This window comes from Cavia porcellus, unplaced genomic scaffold (genome assembly GCF_034190915.1).
Source record: "Cavia porcellus strain 051 isolate PalLab524CR breed Dunkin Hartley unplaced genomic scaffold, mCavPor4.1 scaffold_3, whole genome shotgun sequence".
Lineage (NCBI taxonomy): Eukaryota > Metazoa > Chordata > Mammalia > Rodentia > Caviidae > Cavia > Cavia porcellus.
Window position 1 is genome coordinate 84,725,516 of NW_026947486.1, and position 12,135 is coordinate 84,737,650.

General features: G+C 41.3%; 1 protein-coding gene across 3 annotated transcripts in view; it reads left to right on the plus strand.

Moving 5' to 3' along the window:
• Positions 1-8,578: 8,578 nt before the first annotated feature.
• Gria3 (glutamate ionotropic receptor AMPA type subunit 3) overlaps positions 8,579-12,135 on the plus strand; it is a 282,023-nt gene continuing 278,466 nt past the window's right edge. Inside the window, exons 1-2 of one of the 3 annotated variants that reach the window (XR_010046642.1) lie at positions 8,579-8,852; positions 9,987-10,145. Coding sequence is in view for 2 of the 3 variants with exons in the window: in XM_003465594.5 (XP_003465642.2) it covers positions 8,744-8,852; positions 9,987-10,145 (268 nt within the window). In the remaining variant the exon portion in view is untranslated. The remainder of the gene's footprint in view (positions 8,853-9,986; positions 10,146-12,135) is intronic. The other 2 variants (XM_003465594.5, XM_063246354.1) reach the window with 2 other exon arrangements.

Sequence of the window (12,135 nt, forward strand, 5' to 3'; positions counted from 1 at the left end):
CATTTCAGTGAGAAGCAGTTTTCTGCTGATCTCTGAGCTCTGGTGATAGATATTTTCATAAATGCACCTTCTTGTCCACATTTTCTATAAACTAAAAAAAAATCACAAAAATAAAATTCCTAGAGCACTGATAACTAGTAACAGGCATTGTAAGTACATTAGGGAAGATTAAAGCAAAAGAGGCATCAGAGGGAGTCAGAAAGCTGGGGAGTTTTTGCATGAAATTTTGGAAAAGAGCAGATATCTGCCTTGCCTAAGTTGGTTACCAGAAAACTTGCTATGAAATGGCTAGAAAAGTGAAAGCGGTAAAAATATTCTCAGAAAGTTCACATTTCCTGATGATTCTGTAACTTCAGCTAGTCAACTTTACCAAGTTACAAGCCATGATACTAAATATATCTTTCTGTTTGCCTTTTGGCCTCCCTCCTTTCTCTCTCTCTGTCTCTGTCTCTCTGTCTCTGTCTCTGTCTCTGTCTCTCTCTCTCTCTCTCTCTCTCTCTCTTTCTCTCTGTGTGTGCGTGTCTCTCTGTCTCTCTCTGTCTCTCTCTGTCTCTCTCTCTCTCTCTCTCTCTCTCTCTCTCTCTCTCTCTCTGTCTCTCTCTCTCTCTGTCTCTCCCTGCCTTTTCCTTCTGTCTCTAATGCTTTGTAACTTACAGGGAAAGGTTAATAAGATGTATCCCCAATTCACAGATAAGAACAATGAGGCTCACAAATTTTAAATGATTGCCTGAGGTTACATTCATAATAATTTTGGCAGAATTGTAATTAAAATCTAAGTTTTCAGATTCCTGGCCCAATATTCATGTTTCTGAAGAGGTATGTATAAGCCATTTGTTTCCTTTAAATTCTATTCTGAATACATAAGAATTGATCTTCTCAAAAGAGGCACCACTGACATTCGAATCATTCTTTATTGATGAATGGGGGAGGGCTAATTGTCCTTTATAGGAGGTTTGGCCATATCCCTGACTATAACCCACTAAATACAGCCTCTTCTCCTCAAGTCTTGATGATCAAAAATGTCTCCAAACATTTCTTCTTGCTTTTTGTCAGCTGTGTGTAAAATTACATTTAGCTGATAACCATAGCACAAGAAACTTCTGGCAAATCTTGTAGTAAACTACAAACTCCCTCCAAATTTATATCTTCTCATACTAAATTTTCTTAAACTATGGCATATCTATATTCAAAAAGAGAATAACTACTGATTTTAACTTTGTGGATAACCATCCAGAAAAGTGCAAAGCAGTTAATACACTTTTCTTTTCCCTCAAAATGTTACTATGTTTATAAAATTGATGTCACAGAGATTCCACAGAATATGCCTTCAACACACAGATCACAACAGATTATACTTTTTGAAAAAAGGTCATTCCTTTTTAAGAATTACCCACAGGCAAGCATCTTAAAATTTATCTGTTTTCAGTTACCTTTCCACTTCTTTAAGTACTCTAATTTCTCTTTCCAAGCAAGAAATTGAGAATGAAAAGAATGATAAAAATATTTTATTCCTCAAAATAGCTAAAATCAAACACACACTGACATTGGGGGGCAGAAATTAACAAGTGGAAAGAGTGTACCACCAGATAGCAAGTGTTCACTCAGCCCTTGAAGCAACTGCATAAACCCCACATTGCCTCAGCCAGGTAGACCACATACAAAATCATCCAAGCTGAGCCACTTTTAAGAGAGAAAGAGAGCATTTCTAATAGTTGTTCCATGATAATATACATAAGCAGAATGCTACTGAGCAATCAAAGATGCACCATGGTCCTAGCCTTAGATGACTCTTAGAAACATACCACTGTCAGAGCCTGCTAGATAGCCAAGTGGACACATCCTATCTGCTGGTACATCATTTCTACCTGTTAATTTCTGTTCATCGATGTCAGTTGCATGTTTGACTTCAGCCACTTTGAGGAGCAAGATATTTTTTTTATCTCTTTTCATTCCCTATTTCCTGCTTTGAAAGAGAATTCAGAGTACTTAAGAGAACGAAAAGATAACAAAACAGGTAGGTAGGTATTGCTCTGCACACGACACTACAAACCACAGAGGATTAAAAGCACAGTGGCCTGTCATTTCTCACCCATGTTCAGCCTGGTTGAGGCACAAGTGATCTACACTGGGATTACTGGGCAGGTCTGCCACAATGCTAGCTGGTATGGCCCTACCTTTCACTTCAGGTCTGAATCTACTGGAATAACTCTGCTCCCCATCTCTCTCATTCCTTCTGGGCTACCAAATTAGATGGAAAATGTTCACATAATACTGACTGAAGTGAAGATGACAAGCAGAAATACACGAGATTTCTTAAGACACAACCTTGAATTGGTGCAGTGTCACAACTGCCCACATGCCACTAGCTAAAGGAAACCATGTGATCAAGTTTGAGGGCAGGGGAAAAGACTAAAAGCAGTGAGGCCATAATAAATCTATGGATTCAAGAAGAAGTAAACAATTAGAGTGCTTATTCAGCGCAGCACATGTGCTCCATGCATCCCAACCCCATTACAGCACACCTCTCAAACATGGGAGAGGAAAGTCTATTTGCCTCAGATATGCTATCTGCCACAAAACTAACTCCACTTTTAACACTTAGGCCTGCAAGTTTTAGGATATGGAACCAGTTTCTAATTTTTTTAAGTAGTACAAAAATGGAAAGCTTTCCAGTTAAATACAAAGTATAGTTCCTCAAACAATTGGTAACTGGAATTCATCAACATATCTGAAATACTTGTATCTATTCAAATTGCAACCCCTGTCCAAGTAGACTTGAGAGATGGTGTTAGCTTAAGTTGAGGGGTTAATTTCTCCCTGACTTGCTTATGGTGCTTCACAGTGATGATTTTTAATGTTCCCAGAGGAGCAAAAAGCTGTACATTAATAAAAACGTCAACAATATCATCTCTGGTAGATAACCTGGAATAATTCACAATAAATTAACACTTCCCATCAGAGAGATGCTTCAGCTTATAAGAATGTCACTTTGTGAGAAGTGGAAGTCCCGAAGCCATGTGATTTCTATCTGCAGTTTTCAAGCCCATTCAGAGCCCACAAGGGGATAATTACTCTCTAAAATGTACCCATCTTCGCTGTATATATTTGTTGTGATTCAATTCTCTCATATCCTTAGTCTCACAGCATGAAGGAGATTTGGGTCTGGTGGATAAAATCCTAGAGGGATAAGAAACTTCATTCACCACTTGGTTGAGTGACCTTGGGCTACTCACTTAACCTCTTTGATTATTCAGTTTCAGAGTCTATGGAATGACGCTTCAGACCCCTGAGAAAGGAGTCACTAGATCCTTACCTAAATATCTCTGGAAGCCTACTTGTCTCTAACCCTCAGAAAATGAATTATTTCTCTATTTGTTACTCTGAATAATATGATTTTCTCAAGAATAAAGCTAAATCTCAGGCAGATACACCTTGAAGTGAATTTAAGGAACCAAATTGTTAAAATAGAAGGATTTAACCACTGAGCATTGTAACTATAACAGAATAAAGACAAGACCATTTCCACATATCGTCAGGGTCCTATAGCTTGTTCAGGAAAGAAATTATTGCTTTCCATAATTCTCAAGGAGAAGGTCTACAGGAAAATAAGGGTTTGGGTGGTTATTTGGTTGTTTTCGAACCTTTGAATGTTTCTCCTTAACTATGTTTCAATCACATAATCTGTTGAGGGTGGGGAGGGCTGATCCTATGTTAACTCTATTGATGGAGCATAATATTGTCCCCCATGCCAGGGTGTGAGATTGACTCAGGCAGTTGAGGACTTGGCATGACACTATCTGGCCAATACTGGATGAATCATGGGTGCTCATATGATTTAATTTGATCCAATAAAAATATGATATAGATATGAAACCAAGAAATACTACATTTTACCATTATGAGTGAAATTGAAAGGATTGAGGAAAAATTAAATATTGAATAAAATGTCCAACTACTGAGTAAATTCTTAAGCCAGCCCTACCTCTTGTCCTTCTAAGTATATAAGCCTATGTATCTCTACTATCGTCTAGCTTTAGTGGGTGTATTCTTGCCTGCCACATGAAGCATAGTAACTGATATGAGTTGAAGGGGTTAAATCACAATCACTACTTCGGGTAGTGAAGGTGCTATGAAAGTTCCAAGGAATAAGGTAGTAAAAGAAATAAAAATTTGAAAGTAGACAATTACCTTCCAATAATAGTGCCTCCCGACATCTCCTAGAGGTATCTACAGGATGAAAATTGAGTTTTAAATGCTCTTACAATGTATTGAAAAATAAGCCAATCTAAAAGTAATTTGATAATCTTTTTCTCCCTTAGCTACTGCTCATTTGATGTGACTGTCTCCAAGTGATGTTGGAAGACAAGAAGTTGCTATAGATCCGTTTGTACACATATTAAATAAAAACTCCTAAGGCTTCCCCTCTGACTTATACCCATACTCCTACCAGAAGCATCTCCAACTAGGCCTGTGCTTAGAATTTCAACTTCTTGGGGCTATGGATTTCTTCAGCAATACCAAGCCTGACACCCACAAAGCAGATTTCTGAAGAAGTTTCTGGCGGTGTGGTATAATAAAGAAGATGAAAGGACACAGGCATAAGATGATGGAACCAGGGTTTCTTAGATCTCACACTCAGCTGGATGAATCTGCAGATATGGCTGAACTGTCTGTTCTAAAAGAATATAGGAATGGAAATGCAAGAGACAATCACAAAAATAAATTGCATCTAGCTTACTTTCTTAATTAAAGTATAGGCTAAAGATTGGGAGGTTTTTCTAATACAAAAATAATCCCATCTCATGGAATCTCTGGATGATATAACACAAATGCAGGAAAAAAAAGGTTTAAAAAATCACCATGTTCTGTCACTTCTGGTTAATTTTTTGGGATTAAATTTGGGATAAGCTAAGTACCTTGTTTCAGATATTTAAATATCCTTCTCTACATTCCCATGGAACTTGCTTTCAGATCACTTACCATATTGCTTTGTCATTGCCAGTGAATACATCTGCTCTTCTTCTGAATTTGAAATTCATTGAAAGCAAAAACTGTATCTTCCTTTCTTTGATTCTTGGTTCTTAGCTGAGTCTGTCATATAGCAGGTGGTCAATAAATGTTTGTTGACAAGGCCAAAGTTTCAAAGTCAAGGGATGAAAAAATTATTTTCCCACTAGGCAAATGATATATCTTTGTTTCATTAGCTTTAAAAGGTAAAGAAGTTACCTTCCAATGAATCAGGATAATTTCTGTTGCTATTTTACTTATTTGTAAGATATCAAGCTGGCAAGTATGAGGTTCAATGTATGATGTAAACTTCACTCTAAACCTCCAAACTGCACTGACCAATATTTGTTTCTGCTTATCCAAATATACCTATCATAAGTCTGAAAGAAGCAAAAATGTTATGAAAAGAGGTATTATTTTCAAATTTTAATAAAACGTAGAAGCAATTTTTTTACTGCTTAAACTGTTTCATTTAAAAATATGAACCATAGATTATAAGACTTAAAAAGTAATCTGAATCCAGTTGAGATACCTCTTAACCACAGACGGAAAGCTAGATTTGGGGCTTTGATGGCAAATTCTTGTGGCTATGATGCTACTCACATATTCTCTAGCCTCTCATTGGAAAATCAGAGAGGAAGTTCAAAAAAATATCTCACTGCTCTCTTAGGTAAGAGATCTATTGCTAAAGAATTTGCATGTATTATACAGGCTTTTCAACCTGCAGCAATATGCTTAGTCTACCACTGTGCCCCTGCTGGCTCAGTTGAGACTAGTCCAACTCTGCCAACAGCTGCTACTGACAGCTAAAAGTTGAAAGAGTGGCAGCAGATGAAAGAAAAGGAAAAAGGTAGTGGGCAGGGGAGGATGAAATCAGAAGGGATGGGTGGCATTTACATTGATGACTTCAATGGAGGAATTTTCAAGTGCTGAGGTACTGAAATGTTCTTCTTCCTCACATCTTTTGTTAATGGAAGAAGTAGTTTTCTTCAAGCCAAATGACTGAAGATCTGTCACATATCTCTTCTTCCACCTCTTTTCATGGCTGGCATAAGTAGGGACCTGGCTGACTTCAAGAGTCAAAGGAGGTGTGCTGAAAACCACCTCCCACCTGTACAAACTGTATCATTCACCCACCTGAAATCAAAAGTGAAACCTCCTCAGTACAGTCACTGCTTTGGGTCAATGCATTAAAAGCACCTTTTAAAATGCATCTACATTATCTAAAAGGAGGAACATATAGTACCTGGGACAGAAGACGGATTCTCAAAATGTGGCATATTTAATATGAAATTGTCACTGTCTGCTATCAGAACTTTAGGAAGGATCCATCAATCAGGTTCTCTCTTGTCCCCTGGGCCCTTGAGGAGTTACAATGGGAAGATCTCCAAGTAGAACACTGGCAGAAACTTGGTGGCAGAACCTGAGGACAATGGGGAGAAAGAGAGATGACAGCACAAGGAGCTTTTGGGACAAAGAGGAGAGGGCTTATGAAAGGTGAGACAAAGGGGAAGAAGTTGGGATGAGTTGATTCTTCTGGAGCCAGTCCCTAAATTAGATACCTTTGCAGCCATGATTTTATTTACTCCTCACAATCATGTTATAAACAAAGAATTATTAATATTCCCACTTTGAAGATGAGAAAATTGAGGAGTAGATTTAAAAAATTGTTTAACACACACTGCCTAAATTTGATGAGCTTTAAACCTGAATGCTGACCCATCTCCTAAGCCGGCTCTCCTGCATGATACTATCACTCTCTTCATTGTCAAGGGGTAATCAGCCTTGTCTTTGCCACCCTTTTGCCCCTGTTCCTTCTACAGCAAGAATGATTCTCCTCTGGCTCCTAGGTTTCTCCCTTACTCTTGGCCATGGACTATCAAAATGGAAACAAAAGATTTCTGTAGGTGACAGTGCAGAAAGAAATCATGCACTATCAGAATGGGCAGATAGTTAGAAAAGCCTAGAACCATTTTTCTGATTGCCAAAGGGTTTTGAACCCTTTAGTTTCAGGCTCCACCCTATGGTTTGTCAATCTGAAGGTTCTAGAGTAATCAAGATATTAGCTGGGTCCCTCAACTCTTGTTGCCTATTTCCTATGCCATGTATACCAATCTGCATGAAAGTTCACTAATCACTTAGACCAGGAGGAGCGGGTAGGAAAAGAATATCAGGTGTTGGGAGGATAAAATCTATGCTTTCAGAGTAGCTGTGGGGTAGGAGTTAAAGATTTGCTAGATAAAGAGCATTCTTCTTTTCTCACCACTAGAGAATTGAGCTAGAGAGAGGAATATAGCCCAGGAGGCTTATACACAAGGCAGTGTCTTGGAGAGATCATCATCCATCACTGAGATCCAGGCTGGACTCCATGACTTCATAGGTTCTTCCCTCCCGTAGATAGGAGAGAGAAAGAAACATTGGGCAGGATGCATAACCTCTGGGACCATTACCTGGGGGCTTAAGCTGTTACACACAGATGCAACAAAAGAGAGCACAGCAGCTAAGAACAGTTTCTTCCAACCTTAACTTTGATCCCCACCCCCATTCCAGCACATTAGCACACTCCTTTCCCGGTCGGTGGAACTGAGCGTCCTTTTCATTAACCTTTTAGTTACCATCTCCACGCACACACTTTATTCCTATTCTCCAAAGCAGTTGGCCCCGCACTGCCCCTCTCCACCCTTGCGCCTATCAAATCTACCTAACCGCTGAGGTGAGGGAGAGAGACACACCTCGCAAAGCTGCGGGGATGGGGGTGGGGGTTATTCACTTGCCCTCGGATCTCTGCTGTAAAAATTGAGCGGCAGAGACTGGGCATGCGCAGCATCTTCGGGCGCATTGTGCTGGGAACTGCTTTTGGAGTCTACAAAGACTCCGGAGTAATCACTAAGGGCCCTCCCAAGACCCCCCTTCTTTAAAACAGTCACACAAATGCAGAGGCAATGCAGCCTTTATTTTTAAAGTGGGGAGGTTGCTGGTTGCAGCTTAAAAGCCTGGTCCACGTGAGGACTGGTGTATTGATCCCATCTCTCGTGTTGACAAACGCCAGCGCCTAGGCTTTGCAGTCCGGGGCTGCAGTTTGCAGCCGAGCTAAGCGGTGTGCGGCTTTGATTCCACGTCAGATCAACTTTGATCAATATCCCCCTACTGGTCCAATTGGGAGAGTCCAATTCACGGGCGCTGAGCCTTTTAGCTCTTTTCCTTCTTTTCCCCCTCTTTAGACCCACCATCTTGGGGGGGGGGGCAAATCTCGGGCTTTCTTAAATTAATTTTATTTCTTATTTCTTTATCTCCCTCATTTGCTTGTGTTTGTTCTCTCTCTCTCTCTCTCTCTCTCTCTCTCTCTCTCTCTCTCTCTCTCTCTCTCTCTTTTCTGAGAGAAATCGCTCTGAGACAACCCAGCTCACAGCCAATGAGCCCTCCTTCCAGATTGGTGTGAAGACAGGAGTGAGGTGGGGGGCGGGGAGGGGGTGTGAGAGATCCTGGGAGAGAGAGAGCGCTCAAGAAACGGAAACAGGAGAGAGAGAGAGAGAGAGAGAGAGAGAGAGAGAGGAGAAGAGGAGGAGGCGGCGGCGGGCGGAGGAGGACTAGTGCGGGGTGGAAAGGAAGAGTGAGCCAGAGAGCAAGTTGAGGGGAGGGGGTGTAAGAGCTGGTGAATTCTTTTTCTTTTTCTATTATTATTTTGACGACTCCCGAGTTGCGCCCATGCTCTTGTCAGCTTCGTTTTAGGCGTAACATGGCCAGGCAGAAGAAAATGGGGCAAAGCGTGCTCCGGGCGGTCTTCTTTTTAGTACTGGGGCTTTTGGGTCATTCTCACGGAGGATTCCCCAACACCATCAGCATAGGTAAGCGCCAGAGAGCCAGCCAGTGGAGCAGGCTCCTCTGCATCTGAGACCACTGCCCCAGCGGGGCTACTGCGGTCGCGGGTCCCTGTGCCGGCATGATCTGGGGACGGTGGCTGGGCATGGGGACTGGGCAGAGATCTCGGGGATCTGAGTCCCATGGAGCTGGCTAGACTGGGGAGCATCGGAGACGAGAGAGGAGTCTCTTGGGGCTGACGCGGATGGACTACCGAATTTTCCCCAGCTGAGGAACAGGGGAGATGAGCACAAGATCGGGCTGCTGCAAGGGGGCGAGAGTCGCGGCTTTTAGCTCGCTGCTCTGGACTTTGCCATGGCTTGTGTGCAGCCGCTGGAAGTTGTCCCAGGGTGATGCTGCCTGTCTAGCCGCGCCAGGGCATGTAATCCGGGTCCGGGGCGCCCTGTCCCGAGTCTCTGCTCCTGGAAGACAGGATAGTTTTAGAGGAACCCACTTTGGATCCCCCAGACCTTGGCCGTGGCCAGGGTCGGTGGCGGATGAGGTAGGAGGAGGGGGTGAAACCAGGCTCTAAGCCGGCGAGCGGCTGAAGTCACGCAGACCGCGAATTCATGAATTGCCGCTGTGTCTGTCTGGAGCTGGGCTCCGGGAGCCGGAAGGGGTTCTCTGTTTCTGTCTGTATTTACAAGTCCAGAAGTTAGAATTGTTGCCATCACTGAACTAATATCCTGTATTGAGAGACTTGCGAGTGTGGCGGAATGGGATGGGGCAGCAAACGAAATGATTTTTCCCCCCAGCCTGTCCCTTTACCCCCGGGAAAAAAAGCTACGGCAATGGGGGTGGAGGTAGAACATAGAAGGGAGGGGAGACTACTGCCTAAGAAAGAACCGAGTCCCGCTCTGGGTTCCATCATCCTACCCCAAAGCGATCCCCACTTCCTTTTTTCCATGGTCTCCAACCTCCTCTGTTCAGTTTAGAGAAATCGGATTTCTGTTGACTGAAATCTAAGTTCACAAGTCTTGAGAAATATACAACTTGAAAATTAACCCTCAGTTGTACATCCGCATAACGTTGAGAGGTATCTGAAACCTAGTGTTCCCTGATTTCTAAGTCGTCCTAGGGTGAGGAGACAGAAAACAAATCTCGATTCGTTTTGCTTATAGGTGGACTTTTCATGAGGAACACGGTGCAGGAGCACAGCGCTTTCCGCTTTGCTGTGCAGTTATACAACACCAACCAGAACACCACTGAGAAGCCTTTCCATTTGAATTACCACGTAGATCACTTGGATTCTTCCAATAGTTTTTCTGTGACTAATGCTTGTAAGTAGACCTGCTTTACCTCCCTTTGAGACCTTGGGGACATTATCTGCATTTTGCGTGTAATGCCTGGGGTCTGTGTGTGCTGGGGAGCGATGGTCTCAATAGACATTTTAGGAGCTCTAGTCAATCCTCAATTTGTGTTGCATAAATCAACACGGAAGTATTCACCTGGAAAGTGAAGGAAGTGCGCAAAACTCAAAGCAGTGGGCAAAACTCTGTCATGAATGATGTTGGATATAAAACTTTCATTTCCCTCCAGGCACAATTGGCGTTCCCTCTCCTACACGTTGATTGTTTATTTATTTATTTACCTATTTATTTTTTGCTAGGAGAAAAGAGAGCAAGACAGAAAAAACTGCATGGTTATCCAGGGAAATTTCTTCTGATAGAATTTTAAAAAGCAGCAGCAATAGCTTCTTGATTGAGTTGCATTCAGGATGTACATTCCTTAAATGTTAGAACTAGTGCCTCACTGGTAAGAAAGAGCAGAATTTGACAATCACCTAATAAATAGGAGCCAGATACGAGAAATTCACAAACAAGTGACCTTGAGGGACAGACCAAGCTGGATTCCCTGGCCTCTTTCTGTCCTAGAATATCACCTTTCTTACCCAAATAGCTCTGATAGAAACTCGTAAGAATACAAACATTCCAAGTGATGAAGCCTGGCAAACTCTAAGGAAAGGAGAAGACAGTGCTCAGGTGACTATTTAAAAAAAAAGCTCTGTCTCTTTTAATGTTGCTCACGGCCCTTTCCACAGCATTAAAGACAACATGGTTCCTAATTTACAGCAAAAGCTTGGGCAGCAGAGAGAAGCTTGGAACAAGAAAAACTAAATAGCAATATGAGGAATTTGATATTTTGGGCTCCAACATTATTTATGAAATCCACAGTTGTGCCTGTGATTATTCCTATGGAGAGAGAACATTCAAAGAAGTAATGTTACAGGAACCCAAATGGCTTAAGAACTCCTTGGACACAAGACTTTAGTTGAATGGACTGTTTCATAAGAAAGCCCAAAAATTATTCATTCAATCTGATTTCACTAAAAGTTTCAGAACAGTGAGTCCAATGACAACATAAAGCATCTTTTGTTTCTATAATTGGTGGAGTTTGGGACTTTTGGGGGGGTTTGCTTTTCTTTCAAAGGAGAAATTGTATTCATGCTTGGTTAGGTGAAACTTTGTATATGAATTTTTTCATATCCTCTGTCTAAAAAGATAAGTTCCAAAAACTGTTGAAAGGGTTCCAAGGACACAGGTTCTTTAGATTCGAAGACTTAAATCAAAAGGATGGAAGTGAAAGACTTTGCAAAAAATATAACAGTTATCAGCTCTAAGAAAATGTTAGCTGAAGGTACACATCCTTTTATGAACATTTTCTGAGATACGCTGTATGTGACATTATTTGGCTCTCCAGCATTGACAAAAATAGAGATTTATTAATTCCAGCTAGGTGTGAAAGTTACAAAATGTCTCTCTATACTTTGCATTTTATTTTGGTAATCCTGGGCTGTTTCTATAGCATTTACAACACACATCTGACTATTAATTCTGCAGCACTGTATTCTCATTAAGAGGCTGAATCTCAAATGCAGCTTCTTAAATACCAAGCACAACAGATTTAAAACCAAATGTATAAAATTGCTAGAGATTATGATCATTAACAATGAATAATACTTACTTTGATTATCTTCAATGTCCTTTCTTAAAGGCTGGGGAAAAGCCATTTGGCTTCTCAGGGATGGTTGATTTCCAAGGTTTTTTGGTACAGTTTTATGATCAAACCAGATTGACACCCCCCAGCCTAGAGCCATTGAAACCCTCTCAAAGAAACAATTGAAAAATGATGCTGACTATGTGAAAATCTCAGGTTAAGAAGAAGTAATAAGTCATCTGTATTGATGTTGGGTTGCTTCTGTATCTTACTTCTTAGAGCAATAAAGGAACAACCATAGAAAGGAAAAGCAATTGAGAAAATCCTTCCTTC